We start from the raw sequence: 17089 nt of genomic DNA, 5'->3' as shown, positions 1-17089 counted from the left end.
ACCACTAAAAGTGAATCTGCAGAAGAGGACAGTGAGATCTCCTTGTTTTAGTAGCATTGATGAAAGCAGAGGAAGGAGAGCCTGGCAGCCAGCAGTCTAGAGACTGGCATGGCAAATAGATACTAAAGAAGGTTATCAAACTGATGTGAATGCTGCACAGAATGCTACCTGTCCAACACAGGACATTTTGAAAGGGGGCCTGCTAGAAGGGGATTGGGACAGGAGTGCTTGCTCCTGTTCCAAGAAGCAGCAGCTGAGTCTATCACATCTAACAGCAGAAGTTGTGGCGGGCACAGAATTAAAGCTGGTAACCCAAAGGGAGTGTATTCTCCTCCTGAGGTTGCTGCTCTTTCCTAGAGGGACACTGTTAAGATAGAAAGGGTGGCTGCAAACACAATCTGACAGCCAGCATGCCTGAGAGGTCAGATTAGATTGAGCACTTAGTCTTTATCCATTAGTAGAAGCTAGTAAATCAGAGAGCAGCAATGGCCAAGGAATGGCTGTGTCTTTGTAACATTACCATGTCTTAAACCAGATAGAAAGGACTCCAGGAAATCTGAGGGCTCTAGATAATACTCTAGATAATGGGAGAACTGCTTCTCCATGACCTATTTGATAACCTTCCCCACATAAGGATGTTTACAAGCTGGGTGGCAACTCAGACATTTAGCTGTGCTGAGATGACAACTTTACGAGGTAAGAAAAATAGCGCAGTGTTCTATTGTCATCGGATGTGGGAGCAGCTCTAAAAAGGTTGCTGCAGCATTCTGTCAATAGGACTTCTTGGAAATAATAATTTTTCTGGTTAGGCCAGAGGCTGAATTAATTGTTTGGAGGGTATAATTCTTGATCTGCTGTTAATATCTTTCTAGAAATAAAACCCAAAATACTTGATTGTTCTTGGAACAATCTGTTCTAAAAGCCTAGGAGCACACCAGGTGGAAGTTATTTCAGAAAGGTTTTTACTTTTATGGGTTGCTGGATAGTCCAGTATTTGTGTTTGGTATCTTCCTGCTCATAGAAGCTGGACATTTTCAGAGTACTGTACACTGGATTTCCTTTCCTACTCTTTTAGCTTGCTGTTCTCATATCCAAGTGAGAAGGTCACATTTACTGGCATGAGAGCACGCTTTTCTACAGCCTCTAATCACCTTTCCAGTTGCCCTGTCCATTGAAGGCAATGCAGGAACTCCTGGAATTCTACAGGCTTTTCCCATCGGGAGGCAGCAAAAGGAGCTCCTTTGGATGTATGGGGAACCTTAAATGTCCTCTTTTCTAAAATGCTTTGTCTCATGTAAATAGTCTGCATGGATATGCCTCCAGGGTTTGTTGTCATAGCGTCACTTTTATCTGCTGGTGTCCCACTGCCCCTGGAGGAGAGGAAGTGCATTGAATTCACTCACTTCTGTTTACAGGCAGTATTCACACTGGCAGTGCTTCATAACTTTCATTAATGGAAAGAAATTAGGATGGAAAGCTTCCTCAGAGTCTGTCTGCCACTAAGACTGTTTGCATAGCCTAGTCTAGGGAAAACAAGGAAAACACACACACAAAAGATGATGAATGAATGGATACCTTCTAAAGAGATAGAAGAAAGCCTGTAATAGAGAGATGGAAGACAAGAGAGAGGATTTCAGGCTTGTACTTCTCTTGACATAACACTCTTTTTTGAGTATTTTGCAAATAATGGAGTCTGGTGTAGAGTCTTTGAGGGCTACTATAATAGAATTAATTAATTGGAATGAAAAAAACAAAAATAACCAAAGCATAATACTTGCTCAAAAGAAAAATCAGTGCTTACAGGATTTGTGAATGTCAGATTTAAGAGGATTTTTTTTCATGGAATTAATGAAAAGGTTCAAATTTTAATTAAAAAAGGAGAAAGAGAAAGAAAACAAAAGCCTTCCTACACTTCAATATGTTGAACATCTTTGAAGCAGATCTTAATGTTTATTAGTTTTGCCTTATCTTGATTTTGAAAAGTTAAAGGAAATTACTTTTAGTTATATTTTTTGTGTGTATTACCATTTGTTTCTTTTAATAAATATGTCTGATAATTAACTTCCATTTCAGTTTCCTTTCTGCAAAACATAAAATCATAGAATATTTTGCACTGGAAGGGTCCTTCGAGGATTATCTTGTCCATCCCCTCTGCCATAGGTGGGCCTTAGATTAACATCATGCATGGAGGAAGTCTAGTATAAGCATTCTCATTTTTCTCACTCTGTTGTCTCACTCTTCAACAGTTCATGTCAGCTTTCAGGAATTTAATAGCATATTAAATAGACATAATTCCACAGTTCTTCTCTATTTCTGTGGCAAAGAACTATAATCTGAGTAAAATTCCTGATGTTTAATAATAGCAAATGTTCAAGACATTGTATCAGAGGAATCTATTTACCTTCTTCTGCTGTAATACCTAAATTCATTTTAACATTCCTGTAAAGTGAGGGAGTATTTCTTTTCATATTTTATAACTGGTGAACCAAATCTGAGAGAGTCCAAGAAATTTGCCAAAAGGAATCAGTGGTGAAGAAGAAAAATTAACTTTCCTAGGTCCAGACTAGCACTTTTAGTAACTTCTGCCACTGCTCTCTGTCCAACATCCACTTGATCTGTTCTTTGATGAATGTTTGGTTGTTCTAATCATCACAACTTAAATGTTTTCCCCCTTTACTTTCTGCTCTATAAAAAAACTTGACAAAGTCTTCTGGTTTGGTGGTTTTTTGGTGTTTGTTTTTTTTTTTTTTCATTTTTGAGTGACAGGGGATCATTAGAAGCAGCAGCCTTTTAACCTTCCCAGGACATATCTCTCTTTTACTAATTCCATGCAAGTATCTTGAACTAGTCTGCCAAACCCAGCACATAAAAAAAAATGAGAGAGAGTAAGGAGTGTATTCCCTCTCATCCCACTAGTTCTGGTCTGTGCATAGTAGAACAGTCTCTGTGCACGAGTGGAAGTGCAGATTTTCTTCCAGTCCCATTTCTGTGAATTAGCAGTGGCAGCCCCAGTGTCCCACATGTACACTTTGAAACAGCTTGCATTCCATGAGCAGTACATCACTCACTGCTTGGAAAGGGTGATACAAGGAAGATTCCTTCACAGAAGACAAGCGGTTTGCTACATATTTAACTTAGATTTCAAAGGACAAAAAAAAAAAAAAAAAACCCACCCAGCTCTTTCCTCTCTACTTGTCTGCTTCTGAAAAGTAAGCAAGACTGTAAGTAAGCAAGATTTTCAAGGTACTCAGCCCAGGGAGAGAAGATCAGCTTCTAAGGCCCACATGAAGAATAGCAGCCACAAAAGTATTTGGATGAAATACAACCTTAGCTGTCAATCCAGCCAAATTGAGAGCCCCATGCCTGAATGCCCTCTCTACCACATCAGCCCCAAAATCTTATGGGAAAAGAGACAGGAGAGCAACCTGCTCCCCACGAGGAACAGAGAGGAAAGCTGTTGTACACAGGCACATCAGGAGAGCTGCTGCAGGAAAGGAACTGCATCCAGCCAGGATAGCAAGCATGCTCCTGAGGTTGGAAGCTGCTGGTAGCCAGGTGGCTCGGTGCCAGAAGGCAGAATGGCACCAGCTTTGCATTTCAGTGTCTTGGAGACCCTAGGAAAGAGCTGGGGCTGTAGGAATTTCTTTCTTCCGGAGAAAATGTAACACATGGGCAAGAGCTGTGGGCCTGATCTCTTTCCCCAACATCAAGAAGATCTCTCGAAGTCCTAAAGAATCATTACAGAGCAAAAATGAGGAAACTGATCCAAAAGAATGATTCTGCTGCTAAGCAAGCCAGTCACTTTTCTTCCGTTTGCATATAAACCACATCACTTTCCTGAAGTTAGATGCAGGACACAGGCACATTTAGCACTGTCCTCTAGCCTAGTCTCCTGGAACCTTCAAGACTTTAATTTAGGCTCTTGGTTTAGGAAAAAAGGAAAACTGAGCACATCGCAGTCTGCACCAGCTGAAACTATTTGCTCCACATGTAAGGCCTATCTAATGTCAGCAAGCAAGAAGTGTTTGTGACTGAAAAGCTGCACACACATCTACAGTTCTTAAAAAAGTGGACACTAATAAAACACCTATTTTCTTATCCTCTCATGCTCATGCTCTTATTGTGCCAAGTATTTTAAATGTCAGCTCCTCAGGATTATCTCAGAGCTGTATGACCAATTCCCAAACTATGTTCATCAATGGGACTATCAGTGGTTCCACAGCACATCCAAACTCATCTTAAAATACTACAAATAAAATAAAGACTGTGGGTTTAGAATTGCTTTTTAAACCAAACATTTATTTTAAAAGATATGAGAATGGCTGTTGTCATGCTAAAACCTGAAGACAAAATTACTATATATATGGTAGTTTTTAAATATATCAGCCTTTTATATTTCTTTATGAGGAAAAAAAATTGGCTGTAGTTGCAATCAGTCTTAATTCATTCTTTATTGCTGCTCTGGTTCTGTGTTATTTGAGCTAGTTAACTGTTAAAAGCGTTTCAAATGTTCACATGGTCTGCATTAGGTTACAGAATAAAAGTAAGTACAGCCCACCAAATGTAACTTTCTGAAATGTAAACCACATGAATTTGATTTCTTTGTGGTACAACTTTAATTGGGTTCAGAGGTCTTTTGGTCTTACCTGTCTATCTGCTCTCTGATGGCCTGACCTGATAAAGCTAATACAAAGAATCTGCGAATGCGATCCAAACTGATTACGCTCAGTTACAGTACATGGCTTTATTCTTGACAGTAACAGCCCTTTAGCCTGGCTCATTATTAGGCTGCAAGTTTGAACCCTGGAGCCACCACTGAACTGGAAGTAGAAGTGTCACAACTTTCAGTAAAAGACTGTGTCCCCTTGCAACACTGCGAAACGAGAAGTGGAGGGAACAAGAGCACATAGGTGCGACTCGACGTGATCACGCCTCCTGCAAAAACTGCACGAGTGTGCAAACATATGTATGCCTCACATTGCCACAGCAAATGTCACAACAGAGAATGCTTCCAACACACACTACATGACAGAGAAGCAACTGCAAACAGAAACTCCAACAAAGCCTGAAATCTTCAGATACTGATCTTGAGCTGATTTGGGATTGTTGATTTTTTTTCCTTTGACAATACTCTGCTTTGACTTAACAATTCATTGTTCACTCATCAACACTTGTCCCTGTTGCACTGTGTTCTGCCATATGCCTGCTCAAGTGAAACAACAGTACTGCCACCTCCCACCCAGAAAAGCACATCATATCCCAACAACAAGAAAGGCACTGTACAACAGGTACACTCACCTCACATCCTGTGACCCGACTCATAAACAAAGACCTGTATCAGCTTGTGGGAGCAGATCTGGAATTAAACAGACAGCTCAGGAGAAATGTAGGTAGAAAAGGAGCAGTGTGCTGAAACACTGTAAGTCCCTTTGCCTGGGTAGCTGGTTTTGCAATGCACAGCCTTGATTTTGAAAGAGTAACATGAAAAAGATTCACAGTGTTCATAGCTCTTGGAAGAAGACACCACAGAAGGGAACACTCAGCAGACCCAGTAATAAAATAACAACACAATATTGAATGTTACTCAACTGAAACTCCCACTGTAATTCATAGGTTTCATTCAAGTAAATAAATCAGTAACAAGTAAAAACATTACTAGTCATCCTCTAGTTCAGGCAAATTACATTCTTTTTTCTCTACTGGAAAACACACACACACAAAAATCTTTCAAAACCAAAGTATAAATTTTTTTAGAATAATATTTTACATCCCACTCCCCAAAGCTGTTTTTGTCTTTGTCATTTTTCTACTGTTCTATTACCAAGCACTGTTCTGTACCAGTAGAACTGTTCTCTCAAGTAATTTCCACCACTGAACATACAAGCAATAACAAATGAGGTCCCTTAATTATTTCCAGGTTTTTCTAATAAGCAGTGTTGGCAACACAGCTCTTAGCTCTCTGTCCATCACACAAATAACAAGGCAAGCCCTGTAAACATGGCAGGGGTGTCTCTACTTTCCTGTTTGTCTAATGGACAAGCAGGAGGAGTAAGAAGGAAATGTATACCTCAGTGGTGAGGTTTTCTTGTCAACATGGGATAGTTTTTTTAGCTAGGAGTCATTTATACATACATTCATACACTGTCTTCAAGGACACAACTTACAGCTTCCCAACTTGGTCATAAGGAAAATTGAACATTTCCAAGGATGCTTCTTCCAAAACAAGAACTTATTTTTTTCCCCCCCTTGAGGCTTGAAATGTGGTTTTGTGCTTTTGTTCTCAGACCCTGTTTTCTTTTATATGTGGGGTTTTGCTTCCCTCTGCATTTATGGGTTCTGCTTGGGTCCAATATTGTTTCTAGCATTTGCTTTATAGGACTTAGGGCCCCACAACTCCTTGATGTTGCATTAATGTGCAACAAAAAGCTCCATGCTACCAGGCTGTATACAGAAAAAGACCAGACTGGAAGGGACCCCAGCTTTCCCCACAGAGAAGTATAGTTTCACTTGTTGGCTTCTGGAATGAACTTTGCCTATTATGTTTTATATAGATTTTGAATAAATCCTCTGAGTCACAGATTTCTTATTGGAACAATAGAACAATATACAAGCCAGGGGAAAATTTGGAATAAAGTATGGATTTTCTTCCCTGTCATGGAGCCCAGATTCCATATCTTTCTCCACATCCATTTCGTATGGCACAAAGGGAACTCACTGACTGAAGTAGCAACTTCCTTTGCTACTTCACAGTAGAAATATAAATTTGCTTCCTATTTTATTTCCCTACAGATCAGAAAAAATTCAACAACACTCTAGGTCTCTCTCCTCTAGACTTGGAACAGATTGCAGAGAAAGAAGAAATTAAAACACAATAAGAAGGAAATTAATTGTAAAGAGGGTAAAATTTTCCACATAACTCTTCCATTTGGTGTGTGTGCATTGATAAGCTCCAATTGTCATCTACAGACTAAATACTGTCAGTCACAACTTGGTTTACTACCTGTGCCATATAATCTCAGACAAAACCACTTGAAACAAGCACAAATTGAGAAAAATAATACAAGATCAGTTCAAATTTGGTCTGCTTTGGTTATCAGCTACAGCTAATATCTTCATAAATTGTAGTTGTATTCCAACCAGAATCAGTCACCCACAACAGCCTGTTGCGCTTAACAGACTGTATTGTTTTGAATACTAAAAAAACTACTGCTGCCTTTTGCCCACTTTCATTATGTTAATTTACATCTGGTGCCCAAAAAAGCTACATCAACAATTCACAGCAATAACGAATTAATGAAGTCCAGCATGTCCAAAGAGAGTTTCCTTCAGGCACATTAAGTCAGCAGTTCATCTCTCCAGGGACTTTTTCTAATAACAGCTCAAAAACACTCACTGAAAACACAAGCCTTAGCCCCGAGTATGTCAGGAAAGCTTTCTGCATGCAGCTCTGCCCAGAAGCTCCAGGAGACCACCACCATTCAGATCTGTGCATCTCTTGCACATCTTCCTGTGGCAATACCTGGGACAGCCCTACTGCCTGTTACAAGCCAGGGGCATACAGCATGAGCAGCCACCTCAGAAAAGGAAGCCAGATATTCCACCATTGCCAGCACTTCCTTGCAAAGTGCTTGAAGGATCAGAGGCCCTTCAAGCAGCACCTTGTGGCTGAAAGGCTGGCTGGTCACTCTCCAGACACCTGAGGCAATGGCCTGTCTGAGATATGATGAGCAACATTTGTCGTACAAGGACTGATATAAAGGGGGAAGCTTCAGGTGTGAAAGGGGATGAGCAGCAAGCACAACCAGCTGGCACTTAACCAACCTGGAAACCCAATTCATTAATCTAAGAAAGTTCTCATTATCTTTTCTGTTTGTCTTCTTTTTAGGTCATTTTACTATCAAAGGTGTGATCATCCTGTCTTTGCCTGGGAAATCACAGACATTTCTATAAAGTGGAGAATAAAAAGAAAAAACAAAGTTTAAAGACGGCCAAGCCCTTCATAAAAATGCTTAATTATGGCAATGCTGAGAAGAACAACAGAAGTCTAGACAGACACCGAATGGCTTTCAAGGAAAATTGTGAATTCCTCAATAAATACAATGATACCCAAAAATGTCAGTTTGGACTTGAACTCATGCCAAAGATCTTTAGGTCAAAACCACTATGAACTGAACTGCTCAGAACAACTGCTCTGCTAAGAAGCTACAATTGACATATCTGACTTCTAACCAGGTCTAGCAAATGTTAAGTTACTTGAAGAAAACTTAAAAATATCAACAGCTATTTTTTTCATTAAAGAAATCATGTGACTAGAAGCACCACAAGTATTTCTGTGTAGGATCATTTGATGCTAACAATGTTTTTATAAAAAAATCTCACCAGAACAGAGCAAGAGATCGGGAGACAGAAAAGTATAAAGAAGTAAAAAGCACAAACCAGAAACATTAGAAAAGGAGCAATGAACACAGCTTTTTCCTGTATCACATATGTATATATGCACACAATGCATTTCAATCTGTAGGGTTAAAAAAGAAGAATGCTACTTTGAGCCCTTACATTTACAGCACCAGTGAGCCTGCATCTTACAGTTAAAGAACTAGATAAAAGTAACATAATATTCAGAATTCCCCAGGAAGTACATTCAATTCTCTTAATACTGTCAAATAAGCTAGGGATTTGGATTTCACCCATTTTGAGAATTGTTCACTGCAAACATTTTATTACCTCACCAAGTTTTATGGACCCTATCAGAACAGCTGCGATTCACTTCACTTGCAGCAGAGGAAGCTGGTAATAGCTCAAAGATTGCCCCCTTCATTTCATAAACCAATTAGGACCTGGATCCTACGACTAGAGTAACACAACCCCTTCTTTAACTGGCAAAATTCCACTTCATTTATGTGAGCTCAGAATAAACGTCTCTGTTCACAGAACACAGATGCTCATAGCAGCAAATGTTTCTAAAACACACTCTCTAATTTGTTCCTTCTTCCAAGGAACACTTTTCCTGCACTCTCAGTCTACCTGCAGGTTCTGTCTAACCATCAGCTCCTTGCTCAACACAGCAATTTTTTACTAAACATAAGAGATTTTAAATTTATGGTTTACCACATGGAACTTTGTTAGAGGGTCTCCAAATGACAGATTTATTTAAATAACTTTTTTACCTTCTAAATCAAGCATAATTTCATTTTTTTAAAGAGCTAATTTTGGTAATGTTGTCATCTTAGATTTACCCATGCCTTTGATTCAAATCATTGGTATTTGGGGTTTTTTGTTTTGTTTTGGTTTGGTTTTTGGTTTCTTTTTCTTTTTCAAATGCATATTTGGCCTGTCCATAAGTATAAATAGAACCATATATATGCCTTAAATGGAACTATACTGTACCATTGATTTTGAAAACTCATCAGTTCATAAGGAGGCCTACTTTTACAGGTGGTAAAATAGGATCCATACACTTTACACAAAGTCTGTAATTCCTGTGTTTTCCCTCAGGCACTTTCCTCTGAACTATTGCAATTGGTTTGCGGCCAGGTACCAGCTTAAAAAAAAAAAGAAAAAAAAAACAACCCAAAGTGTTAACACTTTATTAACTTATAGTATGTTTTTATATTCCTTTGGAAGTGTTCAAAAAAGACACTGGCAAGACAAACCATGTAAAATCAAGGCGTTCTCTGTCAAGGACATCAGTGCCAATTCCTTTATTGAAACAGATACAATCATAACTTCTTAGTTGTCAACGAATCTTTTATCAGAATTCTTTGCACATAAACTACTTCATTTTTTAATATCATTATAGCCATTGTGCCACCCCCAGCAAGCCTTTAAGCCCTTTTCTGAGCTGACATGGTGTAAGGCAGCACCCCAAGGCTTGCTGCTTCTCTGGAACCTGCGAATTGGTTGCTTAAATGAAAATAATTTTTTTAAAAAGCCTTACACCAAACAAAGTCTTGTATTGTTTGAGTTAGTGTTTTACTGCAGCTTAGTTACCTGTCAAACAGGCTGACACTTGGATAAAACACATACTGGAATCATGCATCAGGGCATGTTAAGCACAAACCTGTGATGAAGAGCAGAGCTCTGAGATTCGGCTGTGCGGAGCCCTAATGATCTTTTTCTGTTCTAGGAAAAGCTTGATTTGTCATACCAAACCCACTGCAATTCTGAGATCCTCTTCCATCCGAAAATGATTTTACATCTGTTTCAGTTCAAAGAGTCATATAAATCAGAAGCTCTGCCCATAAATTTTGATGACACCTTTAAAGAAGATTTATACAGTGTGTATTATATATATACGGGAGGTATGTAAGAGATACCAGCCACTAAAATTAAGGAATCAATGCTAGATTCTCCAAGTTCTATATATTATATTTAAGTTCTATTTATGACTTTCTGTGATGTGAGAGCCAACCAATGCATATGAAAGCTCAGTCTTTCTGTTCAGATAAAATTATGGGTGCCATACATATTCTAACCTTGTTTTCCTATAGTTCTTGGGTGGGACAAGATTTTCAGGACAAAAACATCATGATCCATTTCTTAGAAATCACTTGCATGAGAACTGGCTTAGCATAGTTTCACTGCCTATCTCAAACAACCATCAGGAGAGGGAGAGGGCTTGTTTCTTCTCATAACACAAGACAACAATCCTAGTCAGAGCCAGTGGGTAGCAAGTCCCAAAATATCCCTTACACTTTTTGGTTTTGGTGCTCTTGCTGCGAGAAAGTAACATTTCTAACAAACTTAGGACTTGTATCAAGTAGAAAGTATGAAATGTAAAACATTGTGTTCATTGGGCTATTTATCCGTCAAGGCTATGTATTACCTGGCTAATGATCCTCCTTTCAGTCCCCCAAAAGTCACCTTGATGTATGTCAATACTTTCCAGCCCCTTCCTACACCTTACAGCAAGGAAGAGTTTTTGGGAAGGCAGAGGAGTATATTCTTGAGGATAGAAGAGAGGTGCTGTGAACAACCAACTCTTTGTGCTGTGCCTGGCACACAGACTGGCACTGTTTGTTTTTTCTCTTCCTGGCTCAGCAGTATGGGGAAAAATTGAGTTAGCAACTCCTCAACACACAACAGCAGAGGCTGCTGGAGAGCAGACAGAGCTTCTAAATATCACAGACAGAGCAGCATGGTTCAGCCTGCAGACCAAGGTGTAGACCTGGGCAGCAGCTTGCTAAAAGGGATGAGCAGCTTGAGAGGGTCCAGCTCATTTTCTCCCTCATCATCCTCTCTATTAAGTTAAGCTATGAGACAGCCTGTTCCTGGGAATGGCTCTCGTGTAATAATTTCCTACGTAATTCACCTGAGCTTCCCAGAGACTTGTGGCTGCTGCTCTCATGTAGCTTGATGGGATTCCATATCAAGGTTGGCCAAGGTCAGTGTGATAGAAGGGACTACAGAAAACATGACTTAGCATAAAAAGAGAAAAAAGAAGCAGGACCAATTAACAGGAATTAAAGCTCAACTTTTACTTCAAAGACAGAAAAAAAATTTGGACAGAATGACAATGTCAGATGCTCTGTCTTCCCTTCTCCTCCCCTTCCAGAGATCTCACTGATGTTCTTACATGCTGCACAATCAAGGCTATGGAATGGACTTGATCAAGCCCCTGAGTGGTCATTTGATGCTTCATCTCGCACTGCACATTTCTTCTTATCTCACAACACACTGTGGTACTTCAGTTCGAATACATGAGTTGGAACAGAGGTTTTTATCACAGATTTCCTGGAAAGGGAACTAGTCTTTGAATTTAATGAAAGCACATCATTCCATGGCCTCTTTGATGCTACGCATGCCACCAACTTAGTAAGAGCTTAAAGAGAGACTTTCTCTTGGATGTACAAAGACTCTTCTCAGTCACCTGCCTGTTCCGAGTGCCTTCCAGAGCTAGCTGCATTATGGAAGCGTTTCTGCCTGTGATTGTCTCTTACAGGAGCCTTTTCTGTTTCCTTGAGCTATAAAGGATGATAGCAGGATACTCTGAAAACTCAACCAGCAGTTCCAGTCTCAGATAGCTTTTGCTATGGTGAAACTCCTGTGCTTGCCACAGAGACAATCTGTCCTTCTGCCATCTGAGACCCTTTAGTTAAGACTGAGAAGTTGTTTTTTTTCATTTTCCAAATGACCAAACCTTTGTTAGTCCCACTACATGCATGGAGTAGTCAATTTTTTGACTATTCCATTTCCCATGTCCTTTTGTTTGAAAAGCCTTCAAACCCATGAAGAGATGATAAACTGGAAGCAGAGAGACACAGGTGTCTTTCCACGAGAGGAAAAACAGAGGAACAGTAAGGCAATGCATTAGTGTTAAAATGAATGCTGCATGTGGGGACTGAAAGGCTGTTCTCCCACTGGTACCATGATTCTTCAGAACATCAAGGCACCAGAAGCATCTTCCAAACCCCTTTTTTTGCTTTCTCCTACCTGCTTGCATTTCACCAAATGTGGTTGCAATTTTTCCCGTTTGATGCTGTGCCAGACCATCTTATCTCAATTAAAATGCTCTAAAACACTTTAAAAACAGATAATCTACATCACATGGTTAGTGTTCTCTGTCCACTTTGGAGCCTGAGTTCATTGAAACTGGACTCAATCTCACTCTCCATTTACTACAGTGTTAACAACTTGCTGCATCTGTGACAATCCTCCAGCCTCCCATGTTCTTTATCAGCTGCAGAGCTGTACCAGAGAGTTGGAATAGCTGGAATAAATACTATTTATGTCCACTACATACATTTATGTCCACAGCTTGAAAATCTAGCTTGGAAGCCAGTTACCTTCTCCATGAATGCTGTTGGGTTGCAATTGATAGCCTGAAAAACACATCTTTCTTAGCAAAAGATGTGTCCAGATAGAGCAACCACCACGCTGTGTTGTCACCAATTTGTCTGCCCAGAACTCTCTCACACACAGCTGTATATTCAGTGACAGAAAAAATGGAGTTATTTTAAAAAGAAGACAAGCACTGCTATTGTACAGCCTAGTTCAGAGTCCCATATCTTGAGCTGATTCAGCTTATCTGCTTTTCTATACCTTTGACAAATGCATGTCTTATATCATTTTTTCTTGCCTTCCTCCATATGCCATACTGCTTTTCCTCCATGTATCTTATCTAGAAATGATGTGCTATTAATCAGCCGAAGACACCCTTCACTGCTAAGTGTTCCTCAACTGATTTTTCATCAGCACAAGTAGTTACTAGTTCCAGCATTCCTCCCACATGCTGAAGGCTTGGCGGGGAGGGAGGAGGGATGGCAAGGAGGTTAGAGACTGCCTCACCACATAAATACTATCAGGGACCTTTATACCAGCCTGCCAGCTTGCTGTAATGCTAATGTTGCTGTTTGTTCGCAACAAAAGGAACATGGTGGGAGGAAAGTGGGGCTGCACCCTGTCTTATTTTTTAAGTTAATAACCTTCATGCTCTTCCTTTTATCTGATTAATCTGGCCGGGTGCCTGTTCAGTAGTAGCAGAAGCTTAATACCTGAAACAATGTGTGGATATGCATTGTGCCAGTAAGGCTTGCCCAACAACGCACATTCTGTCATGTTTTCCCATGCCTTGTGTCAATATCTCATTTTATGTGCAAGCCCCCAGAGCAGGGGGAAAAAAAGAGAGGCACAGAGGGAGAGAGGGAGGGAGGGAGGGAGAAAGTTACAGGGAGAGGGAGAAGAAAGAGAAGGAGAAATGAAAGTCGGGAAAAATTACATCCCTTGGGAACATCAGCTGCTACAAACTTGCCCACTCCTCACCATGAAATGAGCTGTGTGCGGGCACAGGTGGGTCCCATTCTCTGTTACTAGAGCACAGCCTACAAACAGGGGCTAAATGAAGACTTTCATTGCTGTTCCCTGTTTTCATTGGAGCAAGGCCATCATAAACATTTGCAGGTGGCTTGGCCATAGTCTGACACTAAAATATTTGTGGTTGTGATAAAAATCAGAATATTGCTACAAGATGGTTCTATAACCTTCAGGGCTTGATCCTGCTCTTACAGAACTCAGTGAGAGTTTTACCCAGTTTCTCTCTGCTGGTTTTATTGCTCATTAAAAGGCATTTTCCCTGGCACAATTCTTCATGGTAAAGACTCATCTACCCTTTGGGGCAAATTCAGATGATTTCTAAAAAAGGGAAACTCAAGCAAAACACACTGATTTGAGGACCTCAGCATTTGGGCTTGTTAAATAGCTAAACAACCTCAACTTTGCAAGGCTAAATCAAAATGACCAAACTTTGAAGACCTCAAATATTTTCTGAATTAATCTGATTTTTTTTCAGTTGTCCAGTTTGTATTCCTCATGAATGAGTTGTGGATATAATTCTTAGCACATTTAGAAGGATAAGATGAAGATAAATGGAAATGACAAGATATGTTCTCTGAATAAGTAAAACAGACACCACAGGGAAAAGACTGAAGGAAAAGAAGACAAACAAGGATGCTCAAGACTTTGGCAAGTAGAGGAAGTTGAAAATACAGCAATTATCTCCTAGGACACACCATGAACAAAAAACAAAACCTCCTAGGAAGAGGGAAGAATGGGGAACAGAGTACGCTGGAGGTCACACCATAAGTCTCATTCACTCACCAGCTCACACAGAGACTAAAATGCTGACAATCGCCTCCCAATAAAGCAGCTTTAGACTCAGACTTAGGAAACATTTGTGTGATTCAGTCACAGGGAAGAATTAAGATATGTCATGGCAAAGTTTCCCAAGTGAGACACAGCGCTGACTAGGAAAAGGCCTTTTTATCCTCAACCCCACCAACTTTGGAGATTCTAATCACCATGGCCCTGAACCAACACAAACCTAAAACCTGACTGACAGGGTCTTGCAAAACCACATGCAGTTTTTTTCTCATTATATAGAAACAATTGTTTGGAAGCCAAGTAGAGTCTTACATAAAACACCTCACCACTGAGTATTAAAAGTTGTTTGGGCTTTTTTATGCTTTTAATTAGGATCATAATTACCACTAGACCTATTAAGTCACAATTTGAACAGGAGCTTAATCATCCTTAACGCAAATAATGGCATTAGTTAATGTTTTTCTTTCTAAAACTGAAAAAGAAACTGTTTCTTCCTCCCTCCCTCTCTCCCAGCCCCTCTCTTTGAAAAGAATGGGACATATATAAGACAACAGCTTTGCTGGATTCACAGGCAAATAGTATTGCATGTGAAATCTCAGTGAACACTGTTTTGACAAGCGGTAGCATATACAAATGGCACATCTATCAAATAGCTTTACGTGACCCATCGTTTCAGATTAATGTATTAAGAACCAAATACTGAAATAGTAGTAAAAAGGAAAATAGAGGAGCTTGGCCAGGAACACAAAACTGGGGCAGCAGATGGACTCTGTGTTCTGTGCATGGCTGGGTAGCCCAGAGCTCAGTGCCATGGGCCATCCCAGCTACCATGGGAGATACAGAGCCTGTCCCTACACCAAAAATCTTGAAAGAAATCCCAAGAATAACTAGAATTTCAGTTTTCAATGCCAGGATTTCACTTTATGATTTTACTTTGAAAAGACTGAACGTTGATAAACAGTTATTTAGATAATGACTGAGGACAGTGATTATTTTTGCAGATATCACTAATTGATGTGACCAAATTACAGTTGACAGATAATGAATCTATACTGCTGCTTGTTTCTTAGTCCACTAATATATCTTTTTATCCATACATTTTCATGTATAACACCACCCCCAAATTCTCAGAGCTGTGTGATGAAAAACTGTACCCTCAAGCCTTCAGGGCAGTTTCTGTACAATTAAAAAACACGTTATTGTAACTTATGAGGATCTCATACTTACTGGAAGTAACCAGGTGTAAATATATACTAAACTTGAGTGGTTTTGTTCATACAGTTCTCCAGGCATTAGCACTCAATTGGCATTCATGCTAATACAATAAGCATCCATACTGTCAATTTATGGTAATAAATATGGATCCATCATCACAAATTGAGCAGCTATTTACACTGTGCCAAACTCTATTTATCTTGATGGTCTTTTTGTCTTCCAGCATTCCTCATAGGAAATAGCTCAAACCCATAGAAAACCCAGAATTCCCATTGAAGGAAGTCAAAGGATCAGCTTCACAAACCCTTTGTCTTTCTTCCCAGTGCAGTTATAGAAAAAACATGCATTATGATCATAAGAAGATTAAAAAAACCAAAAAACTGGCAGCAGAAAGCAGGACTTCCCAGTAAGTACAGCATTCTGTCCTTTTTGAACCAATGTGCTATATCTGGAGTAACCTGGCCATTTCCCACAGTCTGCAACATGTGCTGCAGGGTCAAGTACAAACTCTGAACCTCAAAAACTACTAGAACAACATCTGAGCCTGCCTGCAGCTGCACCTTAAGAAGCATGAGGACAGCATCTGCTCCTAGAGGCAGGAGCCAGAGAACCAGAGAAGTGAGAAAATGGAAATGGACTCACCCAATCTGCCGATTTGTGGAAGGCGCTTGCGTAATGACGGAACTGGACTGTGGAGACGGCATGGCTTGCTGAATCACAACGCTGGTGTCGTGGTTTGGCATCCTTGTGTTTGTCAGCTGGTGGGACCCAGGCCCTGCCATTGCTCCTCCAACTGTGTTATGCATGGAGATATTCTGTGAGAAGAAGGGAAATGGGAGATGGTGGAAGGAAATGAAAATAAATAAATAAATACATGTCTTATCTTGGTTTTCTGTTCTACAGGAATTCTATTAGGAATCTGAAAGTATCAACAACATGAAAAGTTACTGGCTCCTGGTAAATCCCAAGTCAATAGAGATAACAATGAAGAAATGAAAAATAAATATTTACTTTCACAGGTGGAAAAATACCCATAGGTTGGGTAAAACTACCCATAGGTTCACTAATCACTCTTCTGTGATTCTGTCTTGTGATATATAATGGGGATATTTAGCACATATTTCTCCTAACCAAACATGATATGAGCACATGACACCTTGATTTAGTGCATGGGCTGTTTACTGTGTACTGCCTCTGCTTAGACTGACAAGCAAATCAAGTTTTACAGCCCCAAACTAATAAACAGTACATGGCACATCATGAAACAGCCATTTCT

General features: G+C 39.9%; 1 protein-coding gene across 4 annotated transcripts in view; it reads right to left on the bottom strand.

The window, feature by feature from the left end:
• Positions 1-17089, bottom strand: part of CREB5 (cAMP responsive element binding protein 5) — a 256873-nt gene that overhangs the window by 157083 nt on the left and 82701 nt on the right. For all 4 annotated transcript variants that reach the window (XM_059473959.1, XM_059473969.1, XM_059473941.1 and 1 more), the window contains one exon: positions 16456-16628. In XM_059473959.1, coding sequence (XP_059329942.1) covers positions 16456-16628 — 173 coding nt within the window. The remainder of the gene's footprint in view (positions 1-16455; positions 16629-17089) is intronic.

Source organism: Ammospiza nelsoni, chromosome 1, assembly GCF_027579445.1.
Source record: "Ammospiza nelsoni isolate bAmmNel1 chromosome 1, bAmmNel1.pri, whole genome shotgun sequence".
Taxonomy (NCBI): domain Eukaryota; kingdom Metazoa; phylum Chordata; class Aves; order Passeriformes; family Passerellidae; genus Ammospiza; species Ammospiza nelsoni.
This window is presented reverse-complemented; position numbering and strand designations above follow the sequence as displayed.